The sequence below is a fragment of the Gadus macrocephalus genome, chromosome 20 (assembly GCF_031168955.1).
Source record: "Gadus macrocephalus chromosome 20, ASM3116895v1".
Taxonomy (NCBI): domain Eukaryota; kingdom Metazoa; phylum Chordata; class Actinopteri; order Gadiformes; family Gadidae; genus Gadus; species Gadus macrocephalus.
Window position 1 is genome coordinate 18,297,382 of NC_082401.1, and position 19,092 is coordinate 18,316,473.

General features: G+C 42.7%; 1 protein-coding gene across 1 annotated transcript in view; it reads right to left on the reverse strand.

Moving 5' to 3' along the window:
- Positions 1-19,092, reverse strand: part of ube2f (ubiquitin-conjugating enzyme E2F (putative)) — a 41,975-nt gene that overhangs the window by 12,244 nt on the left and 10,639 nt on the right. The window contains exons 5-9 of the mRNA XM_060040612.1: positions 13,282-13,349; positions 10,995-11,065; positions 10,100-10,157; positions 5,068-5,100; positions 1,635-1,697 (exon numbers count right to left, since the gene is read on the reverse strand). Of these exons, the coding sequence (XP_059896595.1) occupies positions 1,635-1,697; positions 5,068-5,100; positions 10,100-10,157; positions 10,995-11,065; positions 13,282-13,349 (293 nt within the window). The remainder of the gene's footprint in view (positions 1-1,634; positions 1,698-5,067; positions 5,101-10,099; positions 10,158-10,994; positions 11,066-13,281; positions 13,350-19,092) is intronic.

Below are 19,092 nucleotides of genomic sequence, written 5' to 3' on the forward strand. Positions count from 1 at the left end.
GACCATGTGTTCTGTTCATCTGACGACAGATAGAGAGACAGATAGAGAGACAGAGACAGAGACACAGAGACAGAGACACAGAGACAGAGACAGAGAGAGAGAAACAGAAGGACAAGGAGGAAGAGACAGAGAAAAGTGACAGTATCAATGGCGGTTCGGGTAAGAAGATGTGTGGTTACATTTACAGACGACACATTTAATAAAAAAGAATAAAATTAAAGTGAAAAGATGTATTCCCCGATAGCATGTGGAACATTCATCCCCATCTAAATCAATAATTTCCTATAGTACCTCCAGGTGCTCAATCAACATGGAAAAAAAAGAAATCAAACAAATAAGTGGTTTTCTCTGAGGTTTGCAGTGTGTTACGTAACGATTCAAAATAAGCTTGTTTAAGCATTCAGAAGGAACTAATTGCTACCCCAACCCCCAGCGTGACTAACAGTAGTTAGTGAAAGGTAAATTAATTAACTGGATCTAAACGGAGCTCTCTGCTTGTACAGCCAGCTGGATGCAGCAGCTCCTCTAACAATGTCTCATGAACCATGATTAGCAACACAGAATCGGGTCTCTGTGTTAGTGTGCTTGCGTACTTGTCTGCATGCGTGTGAAAGATCGATAGTGAGGGATGGAGTGAGTACAAACTCAACCCCGGTTATCATCACACACACTTGGACATACCCCAATAGAATCATAGAGAACCTTAATGAGCTGAAGCTGATAGGCTGGCCGGTATTTGCTCCTGCAGAGCCGGGCGGTTGGGGATGAGAGTCCCACATGCTGAGAGGACTTGGAGAATCTCTAATGTTTGCTGATAAGGGGGCAGCCTCGTCTTTTAAAGCATCCAGATGTCGAGCGGAATACTGAGGCTCAACACTCCCGCTCGAGTCGAATGTGTTTTGAGGACATATGAGAGAAATAGCTTCTTAAAGGCCTGAAGAGGGAAACACACTGAATAGTCTGGTGAATCAGTACTTTCCCTTTGCTCAGAACTGGGGATGGGCACTGGAGTTCATTTTCACAGTTGAGTAGTTGCATTAGATTATTTAAGACTTGAGTACATGCAAAAAAATACAAATGCATCATGCTCCCAAACGAGGTGATGCGGGTCTACTTGTTGTCTGCATCCGCAGGTTTTGTTTTAGATGAATGTGCAAATGAAACACTGAGCATTCAACAAAATACTTCTACATGTTACTCTTTCTAGTCGCCATATCTAACATCCCAGCAACCTGAGACCAAACGATCATTCAGTTAGTCTATAGACGATTTCAGCCAACTATTAGTGAGGTTGTCCTTGCGTCTCTCATCAATGTCATAGTGATGGTAACAGAGGTACCATCACATCACTAAATTCACTGCTATACAGACTGTCAAGCACAGTTTAATGATGAGGAAGGACAGCCAGAGTGAATATAGGGGATACTGACACCGTTAATCAAAGACTGTATACTCAACATTTACAGAATCGCACAACAAATCGTCCCGGCATTCAAGAATCTCTCTCATATCGTTTTATGATGCTCCTGCTGATTCCTATCACTAAGGCCTAGTGTTTATGTTCTTGTTACTTGGGGGGGTCGGTTCAAGTGGCATGTGATATGAAGCAGTTTTGTGTGGCAGTCAGACCGTACCTTGTCCCTCAGGTGATGTTCTGCAGCGTCGATGTTCAGTGGGTCGTCAAAGTTCAGCAGGTCCTGCATCACAGGGTCAAGAGAGGTCAAGGTTGGAGATGGGCTGCAAGGCCACACGCTTGTTCCGTAATCAAGGATACCCTATCTACAGTACAGCTCAATGTGTTTGATTGTTCAATTATTCATAAACATCTCAAGGGAAACCTTCATTGTTCAGGTTTGGAGGACATAGGTTTATTGTGATCAGTTGGATAGGATCACTTCCTGAAACGACCATTGTTTAGTAAGGGAACAAACACCACAACAAACAATAAAAAGCACTCTATTAAAAACTTTAGCGCACACAACAACACTTTTCATCACCGACAGGCCTGCATCCTTTGTTTTCAATACAAAGCTAGCTAGCGAGCGAGAGCGAGAGAGAGACGATGGCCGCTGGCGGTTTGGTCGTGTCACCCTGGATTTGGCTATCGATGTAAGAAATACATTGCAATTATGCAGTTGCCGTAGAGACGCCGCGTACAGGCTGGGCGAGGCCAGACTTGAATTGTTATTAAAGAGCTGAAGCAATGGATGAGCCACAAGCTCGTCTCCTTATTAAACCTTTAGCCCGAGAACGCAATACCTGTCTCACTGGGAAGGACGATAAGGCTTGATAGGTGACCCCTTACAGACAACGTTGACGATCGGAAAGGAGAGGCATTTCACTAACGATTGGACTTTTATTTCAATTAATTTGAATCAAAACAAAAATGAGGAGGTTGATGTGGTTTTAGGGGTGCATTCACACCTTAGCGGTTTGTTCCGTCTTTATGGGGTGTTTCCCCCGATAGGTCGGTTTGTTTGGTGTGAACGCGCTATGGAACTCTGGTGTGGTGCGGGCAAAACAAACAAACACTGGCCTGCTTGAAAACAAGGGTCTAGGCCCGCTTCCAAGTGAACTCCGTCTGGGTTTGCAAACTTGAAAAAAATCCTGAAACTGCACGAAGTTGCTTGTGAGTTTCGGTCCAATAGAGGAGCGACCCGCTTGGCCGCCAGGCATTTGTTTACAATACAACGTTTGTTTCGCCAACAAAGTCCAGTGTGACCACTCACTGAACCAAAGAAAAAATGCACGAAAATGAGTCCAGCCAACTACAAGTGGGAAATCGCCCTTATATGTTCTGCTCAGTGTAATGGGAAAATCATATTTTCACACTCTGTTTCCCTAACTGCCCTTCCGTGTCTCTAACTGTCATTTGTTGGTATGTGTCATTTCCTTGACCCCCTTTGGGAGGGGGGGTCATTGGGTCAAAGGCTCCAACTCAGAATCCACGGTTACGTCTCCCTCTGATACACACATGAGGGTTACCATCTATTGTTGACTACCATCTGGTTAACCAATACTATAGTTTTATTGGGGAGCAGAGCTGTTCTCAGCCTGCTGCTTGACAACCGTGTACAATACGTTCTTGCTTTTGCCCAATGCTTTGGACTTCTCCTTGCGCAGCTCTTTGAGGGAGGCAGGGAGAACTCCCATCTGGGGACTACTCCTTGCGGTGCTCTTGGAGGGACGCCGGGAGAACTCCCATCTATGGCCTCGGATTATTTCATGTTTGTTTATTGTTTGTTTGTTGTATGCTTGCTGTTTTTATAAATTCAGATGACTCTTTATTCTGACTCAGTATAGACAGAAACGTTTGACGTTGGCAAAATTCCCCCCAAACTCCGCTTTTATGTTTTTACTCTTTGAAAATTAAAGGGATTTTACAATGACTTCAAGCTGTGAAAATACTCACTATCTGAACCCCAGGAATACTTGAAACTGAATGATGAGGTCTGAATATAAAAAAAGGATACATGTAATTTCAAAACTTTGATTTGCATTAATTTGCCTCATAACTTGTGACTGCCATCAATTTTATGTCGCCGATTCGTCTTCTTTAAAGGGGACATATTATATATTATGAAAGCAACACTTCCCCACCCCCCTCCAATCAGAGCATAGCTAAGAATTCCCCCCACCCGACCGCCGCCGAAGCTTTGGCGGCAGTTCAGCTCCCGGATCACACCCCCCGGGGGGAGCTCGGCGGCAGTCTGGCAGCTCAACTCCCGGAGGACGATCCCTTTCTCCTCCGTATCACGGTTCAATATGGACTTCAGAGAGCTAAGGCCAAAGTTCCTTTCCCCCCAATTCTTTTCAACCATGGCCGAGATAACCCCCAGTACGAGTCTTTACTTGTTGTGGAAGTACCACAGACGTCAGACGCATTCTTTATGATTCATAATATCGCCGAGGCACACATCGATTTTGGCCATGATATTAGATATAATATTATATAAATACCTATATACTATATTTTATATTATTTTATTTTATTTTATTATATAGAGCTCCAGGAGTCCGCACACGGCAACAATCCCTTCCCATTCTGAAGGGAAACAGAGGGGAATAGCGGTAGGCGAGATTTTTTTTTCCTAAAAGCTATTTCCAGCAAACAGCGTATTCTGGAACTCATATACTATGTTTACTTGTTGGGAGAACGCCATAATATGTCTCCTTTAAAGCCTGCGTTAACCCCGGATCAGTTCTTCTTCCAAACATCCCAAATGATGACTCAGTTACAAATTATTTACAATCAACAAATTTTATCTAATTAAATTCTAATCGATTTAATCACCACCCACTTTATCCCAATTGATTTCATCACAATGTATTTAATCCCAATTGATTAAATCAAAAATCACTTAATCCCAGTTTATTTATATCCCAGTTTATTTATATCCCAATGTATTTAATCACCACTCGCACAATCCCAATTTATTTGAATCCCAAGTAATTTAATCGATTTCAACGACTTGTAATCTTGACCATCCCTCTACCCAATGATGATCATCTGTAACCATTAAGAAACATTGGCCTTCCCAGTAAAGCTCCAGAAGGCGTCAGGAGGAATCTCATTCTCAGTAAATTACTTTCTATTATCTGAACCCGGGGGTGGGCTCTTCATCATTAGAAGGGTCACTTCCCCTCAGGAATTAATTGGAGCCTGATTATGGCTGCACACCCTGGACACACAATGGCCAGTTTTGGCCTAGGCCGGCACCGTCCTATTTTTACACTGGGTTCATGAACATTGATGTGTTTTACCTAGAAGCAATTACAGTGAGTACATGATTATACATATCCAATCTCAATGAGTAGTAAATATGACTTAATTTACGGGTTGCACACGAACACACATATTTATTTTACCCATATATCAATTATTGACTACTTTCTTCATAAAAAATAATGTGTGTGTGTGTAACATTAAAATTGAAATGTGCTCAAACAATTTCAAATTAAATGGACTACATATTCGAATATGTAGTCCCTTGGACCTATTCAAAAATATAGTCCAAAAGTACAATTTAACTAATAATTAAAGCTGATAGAGAGTGACAGACTTACTGTAAATAAGGAGTTCAGACCCCAGACAACGTCCTGAAAAACAGAGTGAAGACCTTTTAAGGCATGTAAACATTACCAACACAACAAGTTGAACCACGACAGCAAGAATAAACACTGAATATTACTTTTGGAGCCCAAACTGTTTGTTAAACAGGGTTTATTAACTGTTTATTAAACAGTTAGGGGAAAATAAGGGAAAATACCAGCCACACAAGAAACCTACAGTTCACTCAAGTAGTAATTGAGCCAGTTGATGGAGCAGAGTAATGTGTACACGTCAGCCCCTGATTATGGCCGTTCAAAGTAATAGACCATCTGAATCAGCAGGAGGCTCTAAATGCCATCCCAGATCGGCTTCTGCTCCTCCTCAATGGTGTCCCAATGGTGCCCAGAACAACACAGGAATAATTATGATGAGATCACATTAGCTCTGCCCGACTGAACACAATAAAGCATTTTAGCATCTTAACGCCCCGGAGGCCGTCATAAGAGAGGTAATAATGTAGGTAATGTTTACCTGTTTACCTACTCTCATTGTGTATAGACATAGTTACTGTATTTATTTGTAGCTTCCCTCCTCTTTACACTTATTTAATCTCTTGTACAATAAGTCTTGTACCTCAAAGACGTGTACCTCAAAATGGTGTCAGGGAAGATGAGGGAGGAAGAGGAGCAGAGATGAAGGAACATGAACAGCACAACAAAACAAATGGATGAGGTGTATCGCTGGGCTTTAATGTAAAGCCTTCGTCTGAACGACCACATTAGCATTCAAATTGAAAAATAAAACGTTTTTTGTGGAAATGTTTGATAAGGGTTTTAAATTAGTCCAGTGTGTTTCGCATGAAGAGCTTGATGAACGTTGTGTGGTGTGTTTACTTGCAAGAAAACTGGCAGCTCTAGTGGGTTCCGGCCAAGTGGAAGATTACTAAATATTGTCTTACACTGATTCAAGGAGAAAATCAATTTGACTTTTACAGTTGTGATGTCAAAAACACATTAACGCTTCATACAGCCTTTTGGCGTAATGCATGAAATAAAAATGACTTTATTATTCAAACTAGATTCAGGGACATACTTGAGTAATATTAAAATAAAAACAAGTATAAATAAAAAAGTTTGTTCCCTCAAATTATACCATAAAGTATAGATAATGTATAAATAATTTATCATACAATGTATTCAGACCTACTTTCTATCCACTCTGCTTCTCGCCGCTGCGCTCTGATTGGTTTGAACGACTTCATGGAGTACTCTTCATTATTGCAGATGAGTCACTTTTTGTTTCTGTTTACATGGTGTGTGTGAGTGTGTGTCTGTGTGTGTGTATGGGTGTGTGTCAAAATATGTCTGTTGCAGTATATGGGTGTGCATGTTTCTGTTTAGGTGTGTGCATGTGTGTGTGTTAATCTATTTGGGTTCCAGTTTAGGAGAGTGTATACAAACGCAGCCAAATGGAGCCATCCGGTGTTTGGCCGTTGACGCAAACAGAGGAATGGAGTGAAACTGTGAGTGTGTTGAATGCAACTCTACTATGCCGTTTCCCCTAACCTTCACGTCACACATAAACACTTCCTTTCAACTACAGTACACCACCAGCTAGAAACCAGCTATACTGTAGACCACCCGCTAGAACCACCTCTGCTCTAGACCACCAGCTAGAACCAGCTCTGCTCTAGACCACCAGCTAGAACCAGTTATACTGTAGACCACCAACTAGAACCAGCTCTACAGTAGAACACCAGCTAGAACCAGTTCTACAGTAGACCCAACCCCTTAACCTAGACTAGCCCTCCAGCTATAACTGGCGCTACGGTTGACCTCAGCCCATCACCTACACTAGACCTCCAGCTAGAACCAGCTCTACTGTTGACCTCACCCTTTCACCTACTGTAAACATCCAGCTATAACTAGCACAACATTAGACCTCACCCCTTCACCTACAGTAGACCTCCAGCTATAACTGGAACTACATTAGCCCTCAGCCCTTCACCTACACGAGACCTCCAGCTAGAACCAGCTCTACTGTTGGCCTCCTCCCACTGTCCCACTATCACTCAGAATACTTTTGGAACATTTGGAGAAAACCCGAAAAATTGCTTTTCTACAATCTCCTCAATTCAAGTCACACAGAACTTTTTTTCTGCTCAGCTCTGAGGAGATTTGATTCAGTTCAGTCCCTGAACCAACTCAACCAGAAATCTCAAACATAAATAAGAGAATAGTTTAAATTGTCTGGTTTCAATGCCACTGTTTGTTCCCGTCCAAACGTGTACGACTGCAAGAACTATTGTAAACAAGCTCCTGGGTTACTGGGCTGCTGGGGAAAAGTGAATGAAAAGTGAGAACATGGAAGTATATGATATATAAATATAACAAAGTAGTTGTTTTTATTCGAGTGCTGAACACTGCCAACACCTGTCCAACTGCAATGGCTTTTGCTGGAATACAGAAAAATAAATTGCTATCTGTATAAATAAATTATGACTTCAGGACAGCGATGATGGAAAAAGGGCCAGAAAGGCATAGGGGTAGCCGTTGTATATACATGCATATGTATATACACACACAAGTATATACACAGACAGACAGACAGAGAAACAGACAGACAGTGAGAGTGGGAGGGAGAGATGAATCATTATTCCGTCTAGAAAACCGGACTTCTCAATTGTCATTGTTAGAAGGAAACCGATTGTGATTTCCCTCCCCGGAAAAAAGAATTGTCTCGGCTGGGTGTTACCATCTGCTGCTGTAAGCATCATACTGAATGGCAGCAAATAAAGAACTACATCGATCTCAGTCACGACAAACACCATTACTTAACCTCATGTGTATGATCGAAGGAAATACCAAATATCCCAAGGATACTTGAAATTCCCCTCAATTCTGTAACCTCTGTTGTGTGTACAATCAAGATGCCTTCTGTCTTGCCAGATGACAGATATCGTACAACTGAACATACTTGAAATAAAACACTAAAGAACATCCATCTCTCAGTCCCCCCATCACTTATCTTCAAATGACCTCCTCGCTCCTCCAAAATACATGGTCTGGTCTCTTGTTTTATCAGATCACAATCCCAGAGGTTCCCTTGTTTGACATCACACCTCTTCATCTCTTCTTTCCTGCCTCCTTTTGCCGCTCCCTCTCCAAAAGGCCTCTCACACACTTTCGCTCTTAACGACTCTCAATCCACTCTCTCTCTCTCTGTCCTTCCCTGTCTTTCTCTCTTCATCTCTACCTCTCACTCTCTCTCCATAGCACTTACTCCCTACCTCCTTCACTAGCTCTTCCCTCTACCTCTTCATCTACGATTCGATTCGATTCCGATTATGAGGTCAACGATTTGATTCTGAAGCGATTATCGATGCAAAAAAATGTTGTATGTACCATGCGTGATTTTCAATAATATATGTATACATCTGGGTTTGCTACTCAGAGTTTGCTAATTACTTCCTACTTTTGTGATGATCATTAAAGACATCAACAGATTAATTAACTTATCTAATATTTCATAAGAGAGAAAGCTTTTGTCACAAATATGACTTTCTATGAACAATGCAATAATCAATGCTGCTTGCATTATAACACAATATGAAGCATGCAAAAAATAGGTTTCAGTTTTCTTTTCTTTCTTTTCTATGTCATTAAAGGAAAAAGCTGCTCTTGAATTAGAAGGAGTTCTTGTGTCGGGCTGTGAGTTTGCGCGCATGCTATGCGTAGGCTGAATCGCAATCGTGTCAAGACAAATCTGATTGGCCAATACACACTGAAGATAAATTAAATGATTTTAAAATTACAAAAATTGTCCCTCTCTTGGGGAACAGAATGTTTTAATTCCGATTATTAATTTGTCTGCATCGAGACAGAATTGTTCCAGCGAGAATCGCGATGCATCGAAGAATCTATTATTTTTCCCACCCCTAGTGAATGGTTTGGAAGAGGGTGGGGATGATGGACGCTGCGTGGATGAGAAGCAAATCATTTGTCTCAACTAGTATGTATCAATAGACGCCACCCTCACAATTCCTTGCCGAGGGTGGGTTTGGTCCTGAATGAATGAATGAATGAATGAATGAATACAGGAAGAGGGGTGGATCCCAACCAAAATCATTTGTGATTGAGTTATTAGGATGACACATCCTACGCTCCCATTTGGTTAAATTGTTTTCAAACCAATTTAGATGCCCTGTCTCCATTTAATTGCATACTCATCCATATAGAAGGGTCTTTATAATAATAATAATAATGGTTCAGTTTTTTATAGCGCTTTTCTAAATACTCTTTCCCTGGAAGAGACTAACCAAATAGAGACCAGGATAAGTGGACTGATGCCGCGGAAAGAAGAAAGAAAGAGATTTTGAAAGAAAGAAAGGGATCAGATCAGACGTGAAATATCAAACTGTTCTGTCAGCTTTAAGGACATTCTTTATCTCATATGAACCTAAAAACACTTGCAAATGTGTCCTAAAATGTTAATTAAACACAGGTATATGGGAATCTTTATTTGAAAACCTCTTAAGATATTTCTTAAGAGACTCAAGGTACTTTTATTTGAAGCGCCGTCTCCCTGATGTCATTGTTTACATACTTCTATTCTTACCCGAGCAAGTGTTCTCTGAATAGAAACCAATTTGGAGGATCTAACAATCAGGAAAGCATAATGCACTTTGGTAAGTATCCTGATCTCAACCCTTACTCCCTTTCATCCGTGGAAACTATGTGATGTGATAATGGTCAACATTATCATTTGGGGCAGCACATCAGAGTTGAAGCACGTGTAGCCAAACATTTATTTTTACCTTATCTCAGGCCAAAGTTAACAACAGATACGATTTTTTTGCTTCATGCGCTTACCACCCGTGTGAAATAACTTGTCAAGAACCTGCTCAATGTAGTTCTCTGACTACACCCAGCACCTTTGTGGGCACTAAATTATATTATTTGATTCAATGCAAAAAAAATGTACAGCACAAAATAAATTCTTGACTTCCTTTAAATATTCCCAAATAATAATAATGTTGTTGTTTACCTTGAGTGATCGGGTTGGGGCCCAGCCTGTGCCATCGATGGAGTGTTCCCGCAACAAGCTGCACGCACAGAATAACAGGTTTAATACTCGCGGTCGGCTTAAATCAGGAGGTAGAGCAGTTGTCTTGTAACTGAAAGGTTGCTAGTTCGATCCCCAGCTCCTCATAGCTGAGTGTTGATGTGTCCCTGAGCAAGACACAGCAAGACACACCGTAAATGCTCCTGACGAGCTGGCTGTCGCCTTGCATGGTTGACTCTGCCGTCGGTGTGTCAATGTGTGTATTAACCGATGTAAGTCGCTTTGGATAAAAGCGGATATAAACCCCTTGCCTGCTTTTTAATGTATGACGGTGTGTTAGGGGGCCATTGTAGGTTAAGAAATACATTAAATTCAGAGCCATTTCCTCTAACTGATTATCATATTCAATGCTTACCAAATCGACACATTAGCCAAAGAAGTTTGTTTTACTTATGGCGTAAGGGAATCAACGCATTTAATCCTCTTCGGGAACACTAAGAAAGCACAGTATTCTGGAAGAACATGTTCAAAGCCTTCCAAGGGAATCTAATTTCTCTGGAGGCATTTTGGATAAGGCCTATTTCGGGACATTTGTGATTCATTTTCTCGTTAATGTACAACTTTGGTATGCAAATTCGGAGTTCAGTATGGTTACTTGTATCATCCTGAAACCACACAATATTCATAATAGAGCATTACAATGATATAGAATAAGTCAGCTATCTGAAAGTTGTCTTCCTCAACTCCATCTCAAATGAACAATGGTTATCATCAACAGCCGAGACAAAACTAATAAATTGCCAAAGTAAAATAACGACAGAGTCAGTGATTTGGACGAAAGAAGACAAAAATTTTGGACTGAGCGAAGCGTAGTTACCTCAGGCAGATCTCGCCAGTCTCAGCAATGTTTGGGTGCCATATTCTGGTCAGACATTTCACTTTTGGAGGCTGAGAGAGAGAAAGCGAGAGAGAGAAGGAGAGAGTGAGAGAGAGCGAGAGCGAGAGCGAGAGAGCCAAGATGAGAGGGGAGAATGAGCGAGAAAGAAGGTCAGGGAAGAGAAACAAATTAGGAGATATAGAGATAAAGTGATGAAAGAAAAGTCAATGTGAGATAACAGACACTTTGAGACAACAGACACTGAGGACTGATAAAATGAATTCTTCCTCTGCTCTTCATCTTCAACATACAAGAGACTGTCCCCCCTGAAGCAACCTTCCTGCAATTCAGCAAACACTCCTTGGATGCACAGGCTAAACTAACACAGGCATTACCTTCTTAAGTACTGGAAAGAACTGCAGCTTACCAGACAGTCAATCACCATTTCAGTCAGGGTTTAGGACATCCTATTCCTCTGAAACTGCTGTGACCAGAGTGGTTAATGTGACAGCAATGCACGCTCCTTGCTTCTGCTGCAGCTTTTCCCCTTTGACACAATTTACCATAGCATCGTTCTTGATCGTCTTGAAAATTATGTTTCAAGAAAAGCTTGGCTCTTCTTTGTTTTAGATCTTCACACATAAATGGAACACAATTCGTTTTTTTTTTGTGAAGATTCATAATTGAAACACTGCAACCTAAGCTTTGGGAGCAGCTATGGAATTAGCTTTCACTGTTATGCCGACGAAGCTTAAATCAACATTCCTTTTAGATCAAACGAATCCTCCCAGATCCAGAAGGTTGAATCTCGCCTGATTGAAATTAAAAGATGGTTATCCCAAAACGATTTTCAGTTTAACACAGGGAAAACGTAACTGATATCCATTTTGCCCCAAAGCAACACAGACACACATTTTGAGGACTTCACACTGCGTTCGGAGAGCTTTGATGTCTCCATGAGTTTCTGTGTAAAAACCGTTGGTGTGTTATAGGACTCTACCTTTTCTTTTGATCAGCTCAGTCTCAGTACAGCTGAATCCCCCTGCGAGCCAGCACTACCTTACCTCTGCTTCGTATCGGTAGGTGCCAATCAGAGGTGCCCTACATGTTCCTTGGTCACCGTGCCCAATTTAACCAGACTGTCATCTCTGTTTTAATGTGTTGATACGATTGTGACTGGACGCCTAAAAACACCTGACGCATAGCATCTTGCTTACCAGCAAGCACCCAATCACCATGGACAAAACATATTTTCAATTTGGTTGACATTGAATTTAAATGTTGTGCATGTAATACTACTATACTGTATGTCCATTATGGCACCCATTGCATTCCCTCCTTGGTATCCTTGGTAGGAGGGATCCCCCACTCTCCCCACTCGTTCATTCTCAAGATCTCGTGCCCTGGGGTTTGGAGATGTCATAAATACGTGACCTGTAAAGCCCTTTGAGACTGTGACTGTTATTCAGGGCTTTGCAAATAAATGGGACTTGACCTGACTTGATAAAGAGGCGGAAGAGGTGCTCTATGTGACAGCTCGATTTATTATTCAATATTGTGATATTCACTCACACAGTAAAACACGCATACAATTCCTCTCACACATGCCCAGAGAAACAGTTACCACAGGTGCGTGTAAACATTACTGTGATTTGCAAGTCAGGTGAGGTTACGTCCTGATATGACACAGAGAGGTGCAATGTTGTGATTTTCCGTGGTAAAACGCTGAATAAATATTATACTGTTTATACTCGTCCCTTTGAACGATCACAAGTGCACTTGACTATTTCCCCATCCGGTGGAGCCAAAATAAACCCCAGTTTCTTCATCCCACGTACCAGCGTGACGCATGCATGGACGGTGTTTTGAACCTCAGTGAGTCGTTCTGAAGGACTGAAGCACAATTCACTTTAACTTTCAGATTCAGGGTTTTAAGTGGTCCAGCGCCAGCAATGTCAACGCTTCAGCATTAAAAGGGTTCAACATGGAAATCTGTGGTGGCAGCGTTATTTAATCTGTTAATGTTCTTTAACGTTATTATATACAAGTTAGTATCAATGTTTACAGGCGAACCCTGTAAACTTGTAAAATACGATAGACTAGACTTAAATATAATAGGGCAATGTTTGTTTTGTTACCAATATGTCCCCCAGCAGACAGCAACATTTTCTAAATTAGTGTGGATCTTCATGGCTGTTGGAGACACTTGGATGAGAACACAGCAAGGGACATACACAGACAGAGAAGGCAAGCAAAGAGCGGGAAAAATGAAGGCTTTGTCACTCACCACCATGTTGTAGGCTTCTGGGACGTTGATTTCAAATTGGAATCTTCCACTCTGGTAGTAGCCCTCATCTGGAGGGTAGAGACATAGGGAGAGAGAGAGAGAGAGAGAGAGAGAGAGAGAGAGAGAGAGAGAGAGAGAGAGAGAGAGAGAGAGAGAGAGACATAGGGAGAGAGAGTGACATTGACAGAGAGACAGAGAGAGAGCGACAGAGAGAGAAAAGAGTATTGACTATTTCGTATCTGTATCTTATTGTGTTAGTTGTCAGTGCATGCCAATGAAGCCCATTGAACTGACACGTGAGGCCAAAAATTGACTGTCAGACAAAGATAAACTACCTCTAGTAAACTGAATTACATTCCAAGGAGAGGTCTGGTACTCGACTCTTTATAGAAGACGTATACATCACTTCCCTTAGCCAGAGACATATTTTGATACTCTTTATTTTTAATATACAGAAGTGACTGCAATGGTTGGTGGTCGTTTTCTCCCCCGTGCAAAATCCCTCTCTCTCTCCCATTGGAAGAAATACACCATCTACGAATTATAATGACTCAATTATCATTAGTAGAAAAGGGCTGTTATCTGGTCTGACGTTGTGGAGAACACTGCTCCGAACAGGTTGGACTCATTCATGAAGCTATTAAAAACATACAGGAATCAGCAAAAATAATAACGGGTGCAGAACTTATGCCCCTTCCACTCAGGAAGAACGTTAGCAGTTAACTTCTGCTAAAGAAGATTGTGAAACAACAGAAGAAAACGCTTTAGCTGCAGCGGCATTTTTTTTAGCAAAGTCCATATCTTTCTTTATATTCAAATTAGGAATTTAAAAAGGCAAATAGTGACCACTATTAAATAGAAGATAGAGGGATATACAGTAACTACTATTATTAGTAGATATATCATAAAAAACCAATGGCAACCAGGGGGCCAAGCCATATCAAAATATACACATACAGAAATACCATGACTCAGAATGAGTGGAAATGCCTTGAAAATATGTGAGCTGTGTGTGGGAAAGATTGAGTGGAGTACAAGGGAAACAAGCCTCAATTGACCCCCCCGCGTATTTACTGACTGCACATGGTTCAAAGATCCGGATTTCTAGCGCTGTGGTACCACACACAAGCCACCTCCGGTGTCCTGAACAGCCCTGGGTAATTGCAGTGCCAGCCGTTAAAGCCAGGGACTGCACAGCGCTCACGAGGGAAGGAAAGTCAGTGGAGATGGATTGTTAACACCGTCAACCTTTAGGGATGGCTGTGCACCGCCACCCTGGTCAGCACTTTATGGACCCAAGTGTAGAATAAACTGTAATTGCCAACTTGTTAGTTTCCGGGAATGTCTATTTGACCACTATTTAATGATTTAGAAGAGGCTTTTATCCAAAGCCACTCACGAAGGGGCAGGTAGGGGTTAGGGCATCTTGCTCATAGACTGTGGACATTGGCGTACTACCCAGAATTCCTCGGCTGCATCGCAAATGTTTTTGTAAATGCAATTAGAAACAGGAGTTTGAATGTTATGGATGCCACACACACACACACACAGCAGCATCTGCTTTATCGTCCATAACTGTTCCTTAATACCATAGCTAGGATGCGACGGGGGGGGGGGGGTGCCATAATACAATGTATTCTATATTTCCTGCGATGTCAAAGAAAAAGAAGCAAGCACATTTTCCGCGAGACACTCTGGCATTCCAACTCTCAAGTGAAGCTACGCGTTAACATTTTCCTCCAACAGCAAATTGGGCTTCCGAATAAGCCTTGCCATTACCTAGGAGTCTTGTGGGTTGCACCGAGCAGGACCTGATTTAGAGCCATGGGATCGAAGGTTCATATTTCTTAGAAGAGTGGAAAGGGATTCCCATTCCCAAAGGGCTTTCTATAAGGGACAGGCTTGGGCTTGACGACCCTTAAGATAGAATGGTGCAAAGGGTTCCTGCTGTTCTGTAAAAAAAATAAAACTTAACAATAAGGGTACAGTAATTCACCATTAATCAACATCAGTTGGTAATAAGAATAATTATAGAGCAGTATCATAGGGGTTAGGGTGACGAAAATGGTCAGGAGCAGCGGGTTAACCCTAAACATAATAATATGGTATAAATGAATACCGTAGTTAACATCAACAGCAAATGTACTCTTCCTGTAGGCATGGTCAGCAAGATGCACTAACTCCCACCTACTACTTGATGGGTATCTAGCAGAGAAACGACCGGATTGTTGCTACAGTTGCTAATTGCTATGGATAAAAGTATTTGCCAAATGACTGTAAGGGACCAGAGGGCGCAGTTAGCCCCACCTGTGAGAGCGGGACAAAGGGGTGCCGCAATTATGATTACTGGAAGTCACTGAGATGCGGTCTAATCATGTTTACTCTCTCTTGCAGAAAATTCCTTCCTAAAAAGCAGCCGTCAAGCTTAAGATCATTATGAACCCAGCAGGAGTTGTTGTTTGATGTTTGGTTTTGATTGTTGCTGTACAAGGTCAAAATAAAGTGGTGACTGGATGGCTTCCTAGAACCAGCGGCAGCTTGTCGCTGATGGAACACAGCGTGCTGGGGTTCTTAAACCTTCTGCCATTAGCAGTCTAGTAGAGAGGTACCATTAAGGTGAAATCGAACACATTTATCCCTACCCTATATACCACGTAAACAACCCACACAAAATAATTGAAATCACAGGTAAGAAAAATGAAAAAAAAAAACTTACATTTTCTTTTGTATACTATTCTACTATTTGCGTTATGGCATTTAGAGAGGGGAAGACACAGACACACATAACTTTCTCCCTAACTTTTTTTAAAATCACAATTGTTTCAATGGCAGACGCAGAATCAAATCTCGCTTGTATCACAGGTTATGCTTCACTTTGAGACGTAAATTAAGACACACCGACATGCGGCTTCCCAGCTAGAGAGGGGCTGATAAGCTTGATATACAACCTCTCCTGACCCTATATTCTTGCATTGGTCTCTCTCTCCCGCTCTCTCTGCACTATATGCTCAAACACACAAATGGTCACCGGAGATAAGGTGGTCCACTCCGGCATCTAGTCACACAGTACAGAGACAACATCGTCAGGCCCAGCAAACACACTGCCGTGAATTATAGAGGACAATACAGATGGAAGGGCTGGAGGTGTCTCACATGGGGAGGAGAGCAATGGGGAGGGAGGGATGGAGAGGAGAGGAGAGCCGGATGAGGAGAGAGGGATGTAGAAGAGGAGGCGAGAGAGGGAGAGGAGAGGAGGAGGAGGAGGAGAAGAGAGGGATAGAAAGGAGAGGGATGGGGAGTAGAGGTGGAGGAGGAGAAGGGAGAGAGAGGAGAGGAGGAGGAGAAGTGTGGGATGGAGAGGAGAGGGATGGAGAATAAAGGAGGAGGGAGAGGAGGAGGAGGAGGAGGAGGAGGAGGAGGAGAGAGGGATGGAGAATAAAGGAGGAGGGAGAGGAGGAGGAGGAGGAGGAGGAGAGAGGGATGGAGAGGAGAGGGATGGAGAATAAAGGAGGAGGGAGAGGAGGAGGAGGAGGAGGAGGAGGAGGAGGAGGAGGAGGAGGAGGAGAGTGGGATGGAGAGGAGAGGGATGGAGAATAAAGGAGGAGGGAGAGGAGGAGGAGGAAGAGGAGGAGGAGGAGGAGGAGGAGGAGGAGGAGAGAGGGATGGATAATAAAGGAGGAGGGAGAGGAGGAGGAGGAGGAGGAGGAGAGAGGGATGGAGAGGAGAGGGATGGAGAATAAAGGAGGAGGGAGAGGAGGAGGAGGAGGAGGAGGAGGAGGAGGGAGAGGAGGGGGAGGAGGAGGAGAAGGAGGAGGAGGAGGAGGAGGAGGAGGAGAGTGGGATGGAGAGGAGAGCGTTGAAGAGAAGAGGGAAGGAGAGAAGAGGAGGAGGAGTGATGGGTGGAGAGGAAAGAAAGGAAGAGACAAATAGAGAGAAATGGAGAGCATGAGGGAAGAGGAGGGAAGTTTGGGGACGAGGGAATGAGAAAGTGAGTGGGGGGAATGAAAGGGATAAGGAAAAGGTTAGTGGGGAGGAAAAACTAGACATAGGTGGAACGAAGGGGGTAGAGAGACTGAGGACAGAGGAAGAGCGATTGGCGGAGATGAGAAGAGAGGAAGAGACTAGTAAGGATGGACAATAAAAAGGACCAAAAGAGGAGAGTGGGTAGAATGACGTTATGGAAAAGAGAGCAAGGGAAGCAGAGAGACAGTAAGAGCGCGAGTGGAGTGAGATGGAGACAGAGAATGGCTAATCATTCGCGTCACAAAACATAAATAAGTCAGGAATTTCCGCTGTACTGGAAGCGGGAAGAATCAGATCCTTCCGACAGGGGAAACAAACCTACAAAAAACCCATGCACACACACAACGTTTGTACACAGCCGCATACACACAACCATGTTTGTACGCACGCACACACGTACCTAGACTCAGAGACACTCGCAGGGATGTGTGTGCGTGCACAGAGCTCACACAAACGCCAAGATGCCAACTCTGCGATTGGTCACACCAGTAACCCCTGCTACATCACATGATGGGGTACAGTGGGCCATTCGCAAAGCAGCGCTCTTGAGGTCAGGGTCCTCCGAGGGAAAAGTGTGGTATTTCTGGCAAGGATCAAAGCACCCCAAACAATAATAGCGCATCAAAGAGAGAGATCAGGGCACTGCGTAGAGTAGGGTCACTTTAAAAGAGTGGAGCTGGATCAAGATCGCTTCACGACAACCTTTCCCTTGTGTATCGTCTTCAAACAAAAGGGCTGGGAGATTAAAGGGCCAACCAATTAAGTTGGATAAGTCTGTGAGAATGCTAACTAAGAATGGCTAGCATTTTATTTCCCTTCTTCACACCTATGTATTCTATACTCTAGGATCTCTAAGTAGCACACTCTTTCTCGCCAACACATTTATGTTCTTCATTAAATGTCCCTTGCTGATCAATCAGGGCATCAATCTTGCCTATCAATCGGGGGCATGAATGCAACATTTCTTAATGGTGGAGAAAGGTCGAAATCTTGCTCTCTTCTGCTCTCTCTCTCTCTCTCTCTCTTTACAACTCTCAAATCGTACCTACTGCAGCTTTGATACCGACACAGTCAAACAATTCATGACTACAGGTAATTCATGTTTGATGCGCCTTAAGCAAAATTAAACATCCCTCTTTCATGACACCGGATCCTAAAAATAAAATGACCCCCAGATGGCTCGGCCCAATAATTAAAGAAGACCAAAGGGAGACAATTAACGAAGTCCAGACCATAGAAAATAAGAACCAAAGTCCACAGGCATTTGGGCAGTGAAGAGAAGTTTGAGCCCTAAAGTGTTGCAGGCGACCCGATTCCTCATGGATAAACCCACTGCATGGGAAACATGCAGTGTTTCGCCTTGCTTGGTTAATTCGGTGGCTAGCAATTAGGAAAAATAGCCTTAATTCAACGTGTGAGTGGATCGTTTAAGGTCATTATCACTTGGTTATTTTTGGACCAGTACGGTTTCTGCACGACAGGGGGTAAGAGGGATGTTGAATACAAACAGTGAATCTTTTGTGCACAACATTCCTGCACACACACACATCTTGGGAATTAATGAATGAATGATAATTTGTCTTTAAATAGACACAATATTCTGTGAAATAAGTTTAGGTTCCACTTAACTACTGTATAACGAAAAAGTTTATTTTATTCATGAATCGATGGCCGGCATAAATTAACCCTGGCTATCTTCAACGTGACCTTAAGACTTAGTACTACGAATTCATCAAACGACTCAGGAGGTTCATCATGAGCGACAGGCACAGAAAGAGACAGGAGCGA